The following is a 16501-nucleotide window of genomic DNA, read 5'->3' as shown; positions in this document are numbered from 1 at the left end:
TATAATGTAATAATTTCAATCGAATTGAAATAGACGAAATTAGGTGTCTTCATCTTGAATTCACTTTTGTTACTTTGTTTGTTTTCAATCAAAGTTTTCTTTTTCTTTCATTTTTCACTTTCTTTACTTTACGCTTTTACTGTTTTCATAAAACATGCTAAGTATGGTTTTTACCATGCTTAGCTAATTTTCTTATTAGCTAAGAGCTAGAAATGACTCAATTCCATAAGTGAGAATTGAAAAGCACTTAAGACACTTCGGGTAACATTCTCGATTTTCTATTTTATTAGTTTGACAATCGACCTTACTTTCAAAATTAAAACGCTTTCATATAAAAAAATTTGACGTTAGTCTGGATGTTGTTTTAATTTATAATTGGGAGGAGGGATCGACCTGTGGTATATTTGACCTCCTGTAAACACACTTAGCGGCAGTCCGCTAAGGAAAATCGAGATCGGATTCGATTCTCGATGAGATAACATAATCCGGGTCGGGCTTTTCCAAAACTTAATCTGTTTGTTCTAACGACAATAGTTGTGGTTAGTCCATTCAAGAATCGGATTTCAAAGAGTGACTTGAGAAGATCGGTTAATAAAGAGAAATGCAAGTTACAATGGGTTGGGCCTTGTAGACTGTAACCGATATGAATCCTGGAGTAAAAATTCATTTCGATGATCGAACATAATTGAAACAAAGCTAGCTCAAGGCGATTTTCTCATTATTGTTTTCAATCTTAATTTAGGTATCCTTCTATTTTTGTTTCAATTTCAATTCTTTAATTTTGTACTTATTACTTTTTTTGTCTCTCATTCTCCAAACCCCTCTTTTTTTATTTATTTTTCTTGCAGTTACCTGGATTAGAATCGAGAAGTAAAATTATATAGAGAATTCCCAAATCCTCGTGGATCGACCATTTTCTCCATTTCACTACTTTATTTCTATTATTTACTTTGATAAGAGAATTTTATTTGATAAAACGACGCTCATCACATAAAATATCAATTTTATCCATGTATATATATATATATATTATGATAATTGTTCTCAGCTTTTAAAATAATCAAGATAGTAACCAATAATCAAATACATTTTACTTTAACTTATAATCAAATTCAACACATATATTAATGAATTGGAATACATATACATCATAAAATAAAATTATTTTATTTTATTTTTTAAAATTTTTTTTTAAACATCGTGAAATATTTTTTGGTTGTCTTTCAGTTCCAAGATTTCACCTTGACTAATCTGTAGGAGAACTAGGAATTTATTATAGCGGGGGCTAAAATATTTTTTATTTTTCATAAATATAATTTCTTTTAATTGAGGGATTTGATAAATTTTTATTTACTTTTTTTAAAAATATATTTTCCTATATTAATTAATAATTAAAAATATAATTGGTGGCCAAGTTTCCCCTTGCCCCCTTGGTTCCGCCCAGAAGCCAAGTATACCAAATCGTCGCCAAAGGCAATAGACCCAAAACCATATCAAACGTCAATCGAAAAGGGAGGGAGTCGAACCAAACCTGCATGAAACCTATTGGATCATTAGGGAGTGCAATCGAGACACCCCATAAAGAAAGAAAATTTCCCCATACTTTCCAAACTGCCAAACGAGAGAAAAACAAGTGGTTAACCGATTCTGGGCATAATAAGCACAACGAACATCGAGAATCCGATATGGAAACACATCTTTTTTTGAGTTCCACTCTCATCAGGACTCTACGGCGAAGCACCCGCTAAATGAAAGCTTCAACATTGAACGGGGCTAGACCCAACCATACCTTCATTTTCCAATTAAAATCACCTTGCCCAACAGAACAGTCAAGATTAGAAACTAATTTAACAGAATAAATCTCATCACTAGAACCCGTCCATTTTACCCAATCCGATCAAGATGACGAACTCATGAAACAAGTGAGAAGTCGTATCAAACCCTCACATTGACTCGTCTCCCAATAAAAAATATACCTCCTCAATTGAATATTCCAAATATACCTTGTTTCATTCTTCGCCCCAAACTCTAAACTCGAACCCCCTTTATTAATCGCCAATGCAAAAATTCTTGGAAACATTTCCTTTAGCGGTCGATTGCCAATCCACTTATCTTGCCAAAAGCTTATGGCAGTCCCATCTCCAACTTAAAGTTGGAATAGCTCTCGAAGGCTCTAAATCTCTCTCTCCCCAACGAAAGTAGAGAAGATCCCTCGCCATATCCACGATGCTCTACGAGGATGCGAAAAGGGTGAAAGGATAGCCTCTTTAGATATATTATTTTTAGTGATAACCACTTGTCTCCACAAACTAAATGGTTCATTACAAAACCTACGACACCATTTTCCAAGAAGACCAGAATTTTTTCTTAAGATCCATGAAACCTAGACCACCAACGTTCATCAGCTTACATACATCCGTCCAACTCAACCAATGAATGGTCATTTTTCTTTGAATGCCGCCCCACAAAAAATTAGAAAATAGCCCATTGAGTTTTTTGTACACAGACACCAACAACTTGAATAGGGACAGATAATAGGTAGAGAGATTAAACAAAATAGATTTAATTAGATCAATTCTACCACCAAAAGATAGTGATACAGATTTCCACCCAACTAGACTATTCTCGACATTAGCAATCACCGATTCCCACAACTTAGTAGAATTTCGGCCTACCACAAGCGGTAAACCTAAATAAGTTGCAGGAAAATTTCTAGTTGTACATCCAATTATATTTGCTCACTTCTTAATTTTACCCTCTTCAATATTAACACCAAACAACATGCATATCTTCAAGTTCAGCTCAAGCCTCGAAATTCCAAAACTCTGAGTACCCTTTTTACATTCTTGATTTGAATTTCACAGGCACCATAGAACATGATCAAATCATTTGTGTATTGAAGATACGAAAACTTCATCATCGATGAGCCCTTCCCAATTACGCAGCCAGAAATTAATCTCATCCTTACTGCTTTCTAGATCAGTAAATTCAGCACTCCATCTACTAAATTGAACAGTAAAGGAGAGAGAGGGCAGCCCTGGCGAAGCCTTTGAGCCAAGTTGAATCTATCTGTAGGAGATCCATTAACCAAAACAGAAATGGAAGTTGAGGAAATACATTCAGAAATCCACTTAAGCCATTTCAATCCAAAGCACATCTCCTTCATCATGTTGAAAGAAAAAAATGAAAAAGAGAGGCGGGAGGCATGGTTTTCTATAAAGGCAACTTTGGGCGTTTAAAATCAACAAATGGGGCATCGAATTCGGTGCCCTAATTTTTAATTAAAATTTTAAATGAGTTAATTACTTTTTTAGCCACTGCATACTTTAGAATATTTACAAGATTAGTCCCTAAGCTTCAACTATAAATACCATAGCCCATTTAGCTTCAAAATCATCTCAAAAATAATTTCTTTCTCCCATTACTAGAGAGCTTTCTTGTGAGTAGTGAGTGTTTTGTAAACACCTGTAAATTTTCTCTCTTAGTAAAAGATCTGCAGCAGTCCGGAGACGTAAGAAAAATTGGCTGAACTCCGTTATCAATTTCGGGTATTATTTTTCCGCTTTTATTTCGCATTCTCACTAATCTGGTTATAGGGAAATTACTCGTACTCGTTTATTTCCCAACAACTGGTAATCAGAGCGATACGAATTTCCCAACTCGTTTATTTTTCCGCTTTTATTTCGCATTCTCACTATTCATGTGAATAGTGAATTTCGTGAATAGTAAATTTCGTAAATAGTAAAAATTTTGTCGGCGATACGAATTTGTCGACGGAGGTGTTCTAATACACGGCGGTTCGCGAAAAATTGTCAGAAACGATCCAAAGAAGCCAGATTCGAGTGGGAGCGACGGCTACAAACGAAGGGAATGTGAAAATTGAGAAGTTCGATGGTGCGGACTTTGGCTTTTGGAAGATGCAGATTGAGGATTTTCTGTACCAGAAAAATCTATATCAATCTCTCTCAGGAAAGCAACCAGAGGGCATGAAGAATGAAGACTGGGCTCTTCTCGACAGACAAGCCCTCAGAGTTATCCGACTGACGTTGTCCCGCAATGTTGCTTTCAACATAGGAAAGAAAAAGACCACGGCGGGTCTTATGGCAGCGCTCTCCAGTATGTATGAGAAGCCATCGGCCTCAAACAAAGTGCACTTGATGAGGCGATTATTCAATTTGCGGATGGCGGAAGGGGCATCAGTGGCTCAACACCTAAATGATCTCAACACAATCACAAACCAGTTGAGTTCCGTAGAAATTGAATTTGACGATGAAGTTCGAGCTTTAATTCTCTTATCATCTCTACCAGACAGTTGGAATGCTATTGTTACAGCAGTTAGCAGCTCGTTGGGAAATAGTAAATTGAAATTCGACGATGTTCAAGATCTGGTACTGAGTGAAGAAATTCGATGGAGATAATCGGGTGAAGCATCAACATCCTCAGCCTTGCACACGAAGTCCAGAGGGAGAACTTTAGAGAGAAATTCAAATCGTGGCAGATCCAAATCCAGAAGAGGAAAATCAAGAACGAGAAAGAAAGATTTTACCTATTATAATTGTGGCAAGAATGGTCACTTTAAAAGAGATTGCAAAGAACTAAAGAAAGATATCGGCGCACAGGAAGCCAATATGACAGAGGAGACAGGTGATGCCATGATTTTAAGCGTCAACAGTCCGATTGAATCATGGATCTTGGATTCAGGGGCATCTTTCCACTCCACCCGAGAAATCATGGAGAACTATGTCAGTGGTGATTTTAGGAAGGTTCGTCTAGCTGATGATGAAACCTTGAAGATCGTCGGAAAAGGAGACATTCGACTAAAGCTGCCAAACCAGACCACCTGGAAGCTGACAAGAGTGAGACATATTCCTGGCCTCAAAAGAAATTTGATTTCTGTAGGACAACTTGATGGAGAAGGATATAGCACAACCTTTTCAGGCTGTGAATGGAAGATTACTAAAGGAGCACTCGTCATTGCTTGTGGTAAGAAGACTGGTACTCTCGATGTAACCTCAAACTTAGAGAATATCATTACTGTAGCAGATGCTAATGGAAAATCAAACCTATGTCACCAAAGGCTTGGCCATATGAGCGAGAAAGAGATGAAGACACTTTTTTCAAAAGGGAAGCTGCCGAATCTAAAGAATGTAGATATCGGACTATGCGAGGATTGCATCTTTGGCAAACAAAAGAAAGTCAGCTTTGCAAAGATTGGTAAGACACCCAAGGCTGAAAAGTTAGAGTTGGTTCATACTGATGTATAGGGACCATCTCCAGTTCCATCTCTTGCAGGCTCATTATATTATGTCACCTTCATCGATGATTCTACAAGGAAGGTGTGGGTTTATTTTATGAAGAAGAAATCAGAAGTCTTTGATACCTTCAAAAAATGGAAGGTCATGGTAGAAAATGAGAATGGTTTGAAAGTCAAGCGGTTGAGGTCTGATAATGGAGGAGAGTTCAGAAATAGAAGATTCAGAGATTTCTACGAAAACAATGGGATCAAGATGGAGACAACAGTTCCCATGACACCGCAACAGAATGGCGTAGCAGAGCACATGAACAGAACTCTAAATGAACGTGCCAGAAGCATGAGGATACATGCCGGATTGCCCAAATTTCTATGGGCTGAAGCAATCAACACTGCAGCTTACCTGATCAATCGTGGGCCCTCAGTTCCTTTGGATGACAGAATACCAGAAGAAGTTTAGAGCAAGAAAGAAATACACCTTTCACACTTAAGAGTATTTGGTTGTATTTCTTATGTACACATAGATTCTGCTGAAAGAAGTAAACTTGATGCCAAGTCCAACAAATGCGTCTTTATTGGTTATGGTGGTGATGAGTTCGGTTACCGATTTTGGGACTACGAAAATTGAAAGATCATCAGAAGCAGAGATGTCATTTTCAATGAGAATGTGATGTACAAAGACAGGTCAACTGTAGAATCAAGTAGCTCCAATACCGAAGCTGAAACAAAAGAATTTACTGAGTGCGAGGAAATTTCTAGAAATGATATTTAGATCAATCCTGAAGCAGTTCAAGAAGAACCAGGCACACCAAAAATGAGACGCTCCTCCAGGATTCCTAAACCAAGCCAACGATATTCTTCTTCTTTGAACTATTTGTTGCTGACTGACAATGGTGAACCAGAGTGTTATGATGAAGCAATGCATGTGGAGGATTCTGCTAAGTGGGAGTCTTCCATGAAAGATGAGATGGACTCGCTTATGTCAAATCAGATATGAGAATTAGCTGAATTACCACCAGACAAGAAAGCGCTCCACAACAAGTGGATTTACAGGATCAAAGAAGAGCATGATGGGAGCCAACGCTACAAAGAAAGATTGGTTGTCAAAGGCTTTTAGTAAAAAGAAGGTATTGACTACAATGAAATTTTCTCTCCAGTCGTAAAACTGTCTACAATCAGACTGGTGTTGAAAATTGTAGCTGTAGAGAATCTACATCTTGAGCAGTTAGATATAAAGACATCTTTCTTTAATGGTGATTTTGAGGAAGAAATCTATATGAGGTAGCCAGAAGGCTTCATAGAGGCAAGCAAGAAAAACCTGGTATGCAGGTTGAAGAAGAACTTGTATGGTTTAAAACAAGCTCCTAGACAATGGTACAAAAAATTTGATAATTTCATGAGTAGTAGTGGTTTTACCAGATACCAAGCAGATCATTGCTGCTACATCAAGAGGTTCGACAACAGCTTCATTATTTTATTATTGTACGTTGATGACATGCTCGTTGCAGGCTCAGACATGCAAAAGATTATAAACTTGAAGAAAAAATTGTCGAAACAGTTTGCTATGAAGGATCTGGGCGCTGCAAAGCAGATTCTTGGGATGAGGATCAAGAGAGACACAAAGTCGGAGACTTTGATGTTATCACAGGCTGAGTACATCAACAAAGTACTCTCCAGATTCAACATGCAAGATGTTAAACCAGTAAGTACACCTTTAGGTGTTCATTTTAGACTCTCCAAAGAATAGTCACCAAAGACGGAGGAAGAACGAGCACACATGGTGAAGGTGTCGTATGCCTCAGTAATTGGAAGTCTGATGTATGTCATGGTTTGTACCAGACCAGATATTGCTCATGCAGTGGGAGATGTTAGCAGATACATGAATAATCCGGGAAAGGTACACTGGGAAGCAGTCAAATGGATCCTCAGATATCTGTGGGGTACTACAAACAAAACACTTTGTTTCAAAGGTGGAGATACGATACTAATAGGCTATGTAAATACTGACTTAGCCGGAAATGTTGACATCAGAAGGAGCACTACAGGGTATGTCTATACACTAAGAGGAACCACAGTGAGTTGGGGTTCTCAACTACAGAAGATAGTTGCTCTCTCCACAACAGAAGCAAAATATGTTGTTGTTACGGAAGCCAGCAAGGAGATGGCTTGGCTCCAAAGTTTCTTGGAAGAGTTAGGCAAGAAACAAGAAAACAATGTCTTGTATTGCGACAGTAAAAGTGCTATCCATCTAGAAAAGAATCCGTCTTTTCATTTCAGGACGAAGCACATACAATTACGATATCATTTTATCTGGTCTCTTCTGGAAGATGGGATTTTGAAACTTGAAAAGATTAGTGGAGCTCAAAATCTGGCATACATGTTAACAAAGACGGTGACTACAGACAAACTGAAGTCGTGTTCAGCTTCAGTTGGCATGTTAGAGTAACAAGACCAGAAATGTTGCTGCATCGATCAAGGTGTGAAGTCAGATTAAAATCAGTCTTCAAGTGGGAGATTGTTGAAAGAAAAAAATCAAAAAGGGAGGCGGGAGACATGGTTTTCTACAAAGGCAACTTTGGGCGTTTAAAATCAACAAAAGGGGCATCGAATTCGGTGCCCCAATTTTTAATTAAAATTGTAAATGGGTTAATTACTTTTTTAACCACTGTACACTTTAGGGTATTTATAAGATTAGTCCCTAAGCTTCAACTATAAATACCCTAACCCATTTAGCTTCAAAATCATCTCAAAAATCATTTCTTTCTCCCATTACTAGAGAGCTTTCTTGTGAGTAGTGAGTGTTTTGTAAAAACCTGTAAATTTTCTCTCTTAGTAAAAGATCTGCAGCAGTCTGGAGACGTAAGAAAAATTGGCTGAACTCCGTTATCAATTTCGGGTATTATTTTTCTGCTTTTATTTCACATTCTCACTAATCTAGTTATAGGAAAATTACTCGTACTCGATTTATTTCCCAATACATCACCCTCAACAAAAAATTCACAATTGACTGTGTCGTACGCCTTCCTGAAATCAGCCTTGAAAATCACCCTGATCTTTCGCTCTTCATTAGCATATCTATACTTTCATTGGCAACCAAAGCATAGTCCAAAATCTGCCTTCCCAAAATAACGGGCTAACCAATGAACCCAACACCAAACGAATATGACTTGCTAAGACCTCACTAAGCAGTTTGTATACCCCTCCAGCCAAGCTAATCGACATGTATTCTTATAAAGACTAAGGATTAAGCTTCTTCAAAATTAGTGAAGTAAAATAATGATTTAACCGCGAATCAAGCTCCCCCGAATAGTAGAAATCATCAAAAAATTGAATAATTTCATCCTTCAGATCCAACCAAAATTTCTTAAAGAAATTAAAATTAAACCCATCCGCCCCGGTGCACGATTACCATCAGAGGACTGGAAAGCTTGCAAGATTTCTTCCTCTGTGAATTTGTTCTCCAACCGCTTTATTTGGGCTGCATCTAACTTCGGAAAGGGAATATTCATGTCAACCACGTCCAGAGCAATCTTCTTATTATAAACCCCTCGAAAATAATAAAAAATCAGCTTCTTTAATCTTTTGGGTCTTCAATCCCCAACCCATTTTCAAGCAAATAATTAATCAAATTAACCCGTCTCCTTGCAGAAGCAAAATTATGGAAGAAAGAAGTATTTCGATCCCCTCCGAAATCCATCTCTCTCTCTATTTTTGCAACTTAGATAGCTCTTCCTTTCTATACTCTTCCCAAAGCCTACATTTAAGTCGTCTTAACACTTCAACAGCAGCATAATCTTCTCATGTGACTTGCAAATCCATTTCAAAACTACTAATTTTCTACTCCAAATCCTCGATTACCAGCTTGATGAAAAAGCTAATATAACATTATTAATACATCTAAACACATTTAATCGATTTCAAGCCATATAATCTATTAATAGTTTATAAATATTCCTCATCATCACATATCAATTCAATAAAATACATTAATTATTTTTCATCATCAAGATATATAGACCAAATTAACACCACCACCGCCACTCCTTATTAAGATTTTTGTCTTTTATTAACTCATATAACAACGATTTAGACCTTAGATAAATTATATCCAAAACTTAATTAATAAATAAAGGCTTATTTTATTAATTTATTAAAGTTGTAAACTTAACCATTTTCATTATCGGTTTAACCGGCATAATTTATTGCGAGTAAAAATGGAGCACCCAACTCTTAACATGCTCATAAGTATTAACATCGAATTAGAACAATGAAACATACTACAACGTACCTTAGGAATCCAATAACTATACATATATTTAACCAATTGATAATAAATTAATAATATAAATGATTAAAATTAAATATAATATACAAAAAAGTACATCCCTTTAAATTAAAACAAATATTCTTTTAATAAGATTTGTGTTCGAATTATCAAATTATATACATATTTTTATATTACGTTCTAAATTCATTTTTTTTTCTAGCACAATTCTCAATATAAAATTCCATTTTGATTCTTCAGACCCAAAACCAATACCATCGGCTAAATGATCCGTTTACTTTTGACGACCAACAAACTAGGGCTTCGCAACAAAAAATCCAGCTTTCACCGTTCCATCACCATCACAAAAATTCATACGGCCCATCTTCTTTTCAGTCAACCAATCAAATTTCTTTTCTTTAATAATTTTGTTATTATTACGCACACGTGTAGCGATGCACACACAGGGAGCCACACGTGTAGACACAGCCCATTTCAAAATCCACCCTTCATTTGTAAAACGGCTTCTGCGGGTACCTGAACATATCCTGGAGGGGCGACAGGTGATTACCTCTTTGGAACTCGGAAGAAACCCCGGTATCCACAGTGGCATCCATGTAATTGTAATGAAAGTCGAGAGTAGTATTGGCGTTGTTGGCGCTTTGTACCTCGCACGTGAACTCGGGAGACAACGCGTGCTCCGAACAGCTGGAGTCCGTGTGAAGCCTCGGGACCGACTCCGACGTGTTGAAATAAACGACGTCGTTAATAGTCCCCGTCGGAGCCGGTCGAAGCCCACGCGTTTCCATCTCCAGTGCGGCAATATCCGGCTTCTTGTCCACGATCTGGTTGAATCTAGCCTGCGGGGGTTGTTTCTCGATGCTACCTTTCTTATTGTAAATCCGGCACAGCACCCAATCATCCAACTACAACAAACACGTCAGCTTTCATTAATTAATGCTAATATAAAGTCCTAATTCGATAAATTTAACGTTTTCATGACTCCTGTAAAATAGGAAAGAATATTTTCCTCGACAGGAAAGTAATAACTAAAATCCCTTTCCAATGTCGTGATTTTTTCGTAATCATTTCAGATTATTAGAAAAATTTAAATAAGTAAAAAAGTTTTTGTACCCTTGAGCTCTTCTTGTTCTTAACCGACCGGTCGACGTCAGCTAAACGATACTCGTGCATGATCCAATTAGTTTTCTCTCCTTTAGGAGCTTTCCCAGCGTAAAAAACCAAAGCCTTCTTAATACCGACCGGTTTTGGTTTTCCAATCGGCTTATCAGCTCCGGTTGCCTTCCAATACCCAGATCCTGCCGCACGGTTCGGCCTTGAACCGTTGGGATATTTCCTATCTCTCGGTGAAAAGAAATACCACTCTTTCTCGCCGTACAAGGCCAATTCTGTAAATTCAACAAAAACACACATTAGAAAAAATATAATGAAAAAGATTTATGATTTGAAGAGAATAAAGAAAGAACGTTTACCAGGAAGGTCCCACGGATCGTATTTGTAAAGGTCGATTTCGGCGATAATCGGGGCGGCGATTGGCTGCGATGCACATTTACGGCAGAGATAGAGCATGACGAGCTCCTCATCCGTCGGATGGAACCTGAAGCCAGGGGGTAATTGTAACTCCGTTGCCGTCATTTTTCTTCAGCTTTGCGCGCTCTGGCGATTGAAACTTGGAATCAACCGGAGAACGAGGAATTTATAGAGGAGAGGAGAGTAGAGAAGGGAAGGGACACGTGGCAGGAATTGAGTAGGAATGCATCTAGAATCCACGTGGCGATGCGGTTATTGTTGGCTTTTAGCGGGGAGGGATTAGGGCTACGTGGAGGACATGGACGTGAAGTAAGTGGGTGTAGAAAGTGCAGAGGTGGGTGATTTTGTCATTGCCTACGCCATGTGTTTTGCAAGTAGGTGCCCTTCAATGTAAGTACATTGAACCCCCCGAAAGAACCCCAAACGGATATTCGGGTTTAAGTGCCTTCTTGTGCGGCAGGCATGTCTCTTGGTTGAGTATACATCTTCATTTTCTAATTTTTAATATCGTACATAACTGTTAAATTTTACCAAATAATGTTTTGGGAAAAAATTTCTCATGTTTTAGGAAAATTAACTTAGTATTTAGGTGAATGCTAAAAGATCATATGCAAGATAATTAGAAGACTATTATCTTTAGAAGATAAAGATAATGTTCAGTAAATACCATAATTTCAATATTTTTTTTTTGAAAAAGCACTTGCGAGTAGAGATGCACAGAAGCCGGATTTCAATCCGATCCGGATCGGATAAAAACCGATCCGGTTTTTTCCCCAACCCAAAAACCGGATTTTTAAAAAACTGGATCGGATCCTAACCGGTTTGGAGGGCCGGATAGTGTAACCGGTGTAACCGATTTCGGTTTGCAAAAAAACCGGTTTTTTAAAAAAACCAGATTTTTTCGGATAAAAATCCAATTTTTTTAAAAATCTGGATTTTTTTTCGGATAAAAATAGATTTTTTATCCGGTTTGAAAAAAAACCGGTTTTTTATCCGGTAAAAAAACCGGTCGTTCAATTTTTTCCCAAACCGGTTATACTATCTGGTTTTTAAATATCCGATCCGATTTAAAAAAAAATCGATTTTTCCAAAATCTAATTTCGGATATTTTTTAGGCAAAATCGGATATTCGAATTTTTTGTTCACCTCTAATTGCGATTATGCATTGAGTTTGAAGAAGTCATCGAATCTTCTAAACATCTTTAAAAAAGTCATTAGGTCTTTTGATGTCTTTCATAAGTCGTTGTAATATTCACTTTAGATGCAAAAATAATTGTAACACATTATACGGATTTTTTCCTTTAAATATTATTTGAAAATATTTTATATTAATTTTTAAATTTAGTTAAAAATAAAAATTAAATTTTTATGTTTAAATTAATAATTAAATATGATTTTTATAATTTAAATAAATTATTTACAATCATTATTACTTAAGACATCAAATTATACTTTAAAATTAAATTCAAATATTAAATATATATTTATCCTAGCATATAAGACGACCAACTGACTTTTAGTTATAGATCATTGTTATTAACTTAATGGATATAATATACAAAAGGTGATCAACGTATGCCTATTTTTTCAGTTAGTGGCTAACGTTTTTTTCGTTTTAGTTTGGTGTCTAACATTTTATTCCGTTATTCAAAATGGGTCACGTTGTGACGGACCGTTAGTTTTCTCCGTTAAGTGACACGTGTCACAATATGATAATTTTAAGAATTTTCTTTTTAAAAATAAATATTAAAAATATTATTATATTTATAAAAAAACTCTTATTTCTTTTAAATTAAAAAAAACCTAAATCCTAACACTGAAGCTTACCCACGGCGGCGGACGGTGACTACGACGTGACCCACCGGTTGGATTTTGAGCGGACGAAGACGAGGAAGGTAAATATAGTGGCAGTGAAATGAACGGAGGTCCGAGGCGGCCAGAATCGTCTAAAATCCAAGGCGTCAGGGTGGGTTTTCGGCGAAACTTCAAGGGATCGATTCCGACGAACGACGACAGCTATCCACAAATTGTTTTGGGGGTTTTGATCATGGCGGCGAGGCGCTTCGATTGGGCTGGACGGTGATAAGAAGGGACGAGCGGCAACGACGGTTGGCATATGTTTAGGGGTTGAAATGAAGGTTTTCAAGTTTTGGGATTATTTTGAAATTAATGTGTTTTTTATTTTAAAAAATATATAACTTTTGGGATTTTTCTCATGTTTATTGAATGCTTGCATATTGTTTGTGTTTTTGTTCTCCTTCATGTTATTTCTTATGGGTTTGATGATTTCCCGTTTTATTTGGTTTTGACTGATTATTGATTTGTTATCGCCATTGGTATTTTCCAGTAAGAGCTCCATGGGCTCTGGTGAGAGGCGGGGTAAGAACTCAAAAGGAGGGGTTGTTTGAATGAGAAAAATCTCAAAAATTATATATTTTTTAAAATCAAAAACACTTTAATTTCAAAATAATTCCAAAATTTTGAAAACCTACATTTGAACCCCTAAATCCACGTCGACCGCCGCCGCCGCTCGTCCGTTCTTGTCACTGCCCAGCTCAATCGAAACACATCGTCGCCATGATCAAAACCCCCCAAAACAATACGTGGATAGTCGTCGCCGTTCGCTGGAATCGAACCCTTGAAGTTTCGCTGAAAACCCAACCCGACTCCTCGGATTTTGGACGATTCTGAACGCTTTGGACCTCCGTTTGCCTCCCCATCATTATATTTAGCTTCCTCGTAGCCGTCCGCTCAAAACCCAACTGGTGGGTCACGTCGTAGTAGCCGTCCGCCACGGTGGATAAGATTCGGTGTTAGGATTTGGAGTTTTTTGTAATTTAAAAGAAATAAGGTTTTTTATAAATATACTAATATTTTTAATATTTATTTTTAAAAAGAAATTTTTTAAAATTACCATATTGTGACACGTGTCACTTAACGGAGAAAACTAAAGGTCTATTATAACGTGACCCATTTGAATAATGGAACGAAACATTAGACACCAAACTAAAACAAAAAATAACATTAGACACTAAACTGAAAAATCATGTATACATTGGGCACTTTCTGTATATTATATATACATATATAAACATAACATAATGCGTGTGTGTGTTTATGCTAAGAACTTGCTAAGTGGACATTGGTCATTGTCAATCTCTAAACAGAAAGGAATCATAACAAATAAAGAAAAAAAATACCACATCAAATCGTTAAAATAATTTAAATCAAATAATCCTCTCTCTCTCTCTCCCCCCTCTCTCTCTCTAAACGAATGAAATTTTTTGTTCATGTTGTTGGTTAAGAAATTTAGTTTGTTTGTGTTTGTGTTTGTTTATGTTCGTTCGTTAAAATGATAAACTAATACAAACGAACAAACGTAAACAAACGAATATAAAATTAATTGGGTTTATATTTAAGAAGATTTTTTTTCTTTTCCAAATACTTTTAGGATTTATATTTTTTTTAATTGATTTGAGTATTTTATTTAAGTTTAAAATTAATTGGTTTTAAAATATTAATGAGTTTAAGATTAAAATTTATTAAGCCTTAATATTTGAAACATGTCTGGAGATTAGGCTGAATATAAACTAATTAGCATAAATGAACATAAACAAATATAGATGAACATAAATGAATGAATATAAACGAACGGATTAGCGAATATTAACGAATGTAAATGAACGAACGAGTCCTTTGTTCGTGCTCATTCATTTAATTAAACTAACATAAAGTTTTATTTATATTTGTTCGTTTAATAAATAAATGCACATAAATGAACGATTCACGAACGGTTGGCTGAACGAGTTCGTTTACATGCATATATGTAGAGTTAAAAGCTAATGAATATTTTGCTATCAATCACCCAACACAAGTAATGTTTTAACCTCAATCACTCTCTTTATGTATTATAGGCATATCCACGTACTTTACATACAAATCTGTTCACCTTTAAGTATGCTTTGCATTAAACTCCTGGTGAATACTGCAAAATTAAAATGCAAAGCTCAATAAAAAAAATATTTTGAGAAAATATTCCCAAATAAATAGAAAAGATCAGTGTAAATTTTAAGGGAACCAACAACGATACCAAAGTTTGAAGGTTGTCAAAGCCTTCAAAATAATTTCTGTTCAGAATAAAATTTGCATCAACGGTAAACATGGTGTTCTTTTGACAAAGGTGAAAGAAGCGTCGAAGCCATGGGCAGCAGCTGATCGAGATAAGGATCGTAATTCTACTGAATTGATTGAAGATAAAATAGAAAGGTTGGAAGGATGCTTGATATCATCGGGCTACAATAAGACTTATCAGAAGAAGTTCGGACGTTAAAAGCAAAATTATGGAGAAAATATAGGCGAGAGGAAGAGAGTGACTTCAAAAATCAAGACTGAAGTGGTTCAAAGAGAGCGAAAAAAACACAAAGTTCTTCCATATTATTGCTGCCATGCGAGGAAGAGTAAACCATATTTCTTCCTTAAGGGTGGGGGATGCGGTGGTTAACAGTCAGATGCACATATCAAAGGCCCTTGAATCCCATTTCTGTGACAGCTTTAATGAAGTGAAGACCGTGGCAGTAAAACATTTTGAAGTTCCTTTAAGAAAACTATTCGTGGAGTCAAGAAGATCAATCAGGGATCCATTCTCGGAACAAGAGATTTGGGATGCCATCTCGTCAACTGATGGGTCGCGTGCTCCCAGTTCCGACGGCTTTGATCTGGACTTCTACAAAAAGTTCTAAAATGTTATTAAAGGAGAGATTATGGTCTTCTTCTATGATTTTTTTTAAGGAAGTGTAACGGATAAGTCCTTCAACTATTCTTTCATGACCCATATGCCGAAGAAGACTGCACCTGAAGGTTTTGAAAATTTTAGGCCGATTTCACTCATGGGCAGTCTTTACAAGGTTTTGACAAGAGTGCTTGCTAGAAGGTTGATAGGCTGTATCAGTGAAGTGGTGGGCGAAAATCAGTTCGCTTTTGTGAAAGTCAAACACATATCAGATTTCCCTCTGATTGCTAATGAAATCATAGATGACTTAAAGCATAATAAGCGAAAAGCTATTGTTTTCAAAGTCGATTTCAGAAAAGTCTATGATTCAGTGGACTGATTTTTTTTAAATTTTATAATGAAAAAGATGAGTTTCTACAAGAAATGGAGGGGTTGGGTTAACTGTTGCATTTCGACCTCTTCTATTGCGATTTTGGTAAACGGTAAATCAGCAAATAGATTTAACCTTAAACGAGGTTTGCGGCAAGGTTGCCTCATGTCGTCGTTTCTATTTGACATAGTTGGTGAAGCTTTGAGTGGTCTAATACATAAAGCTGTAGATGCGGGGGTACTTATGGGTGTTTCGATGAGAAATGACGGTCTGAGTATGTCCCACATACAATTTGCAAACAATTTGTTAGTCTTCTCGGATGTTAGCCTAAAGAAG

The 16501-nt window shown here is 36.5% G+C and overlaps 1 protein-coding gene across 1 annotated transcript; it reads right to left on the bottom strand.

Moving 5' to 3' along the window:
* Positions 1–9724: 9724 nt before the first annotated feature.
* Positions 9725–11258, bottom strand: LOC120126315 (NAC domain-containing protein 2-like). The gene is made up of 3 exons (XM_039144537.1): positions 11009–11258; positions 10650–10924; positions 9725–10441 (listed from the first exon to the last, which is right to left on the bottom strand). The coding sequence occupies exons 1-3, from the start codon at positions 11169–11171 to the stop codon at positions 10025–10027; spliced, it is 855 nt and encodes a 284-aa protein (XP_039000468.1). The 5' UTR covers positions 11172–11258; the 3' UTR covers positions 9725–10024.
* Between the last annotated feature and the right edge of the window lie 5243 nt (positions 11259–16501).

The sequence above is a fragment of the Hibiscus syriacus genome, unplaced genomic scaffold, assembly GCF_006381635.1.
Source record: "Hibiscus syriacus cultivar Baekdansim isolate YM2019G1 unplaced genomic scaffold, ASM638163v2 tig00110457_pilon, whole genome shotgun sequence".
Lineage (NCBI taxonomy): Eukaryota > Viridiplantae > Streptophyta > Magnoliopsida > Malvales > Malvaceae > Hibiscus > Hibiscus syriacus.
The sequence above is the reverse complement of the archived record's forward strand: the minus strand, read 5'-3'. Positions and strand labels throughout refer to the sequence as shown.

Excerpts from the sequence above, each read along its gene's own strand:
- LOC120126315 (XM_039144537.1), bottom strand. The coding sequence starts at position 11,171 with ATGACGGCAACGGAGTTACAATTACCCCCTGGCTTCAGGTTCCATCCG. Across the intron at positions 10,925-11,008 it reads CGATCCGTGGGACCTTCCTG|AATTGGCCTTGTACGGCGAG; the intron begins GTAAACGTTCTT and ends TTGAATTTACAG. Across the intron at positions 10,442-10,649 it reads AGAACAAGAAGAGCTCAAGG|TTGGATGATTGGGTGCTGTG; the intron begins GTACAAAAACTT and ends TGTTTGTTGTAG.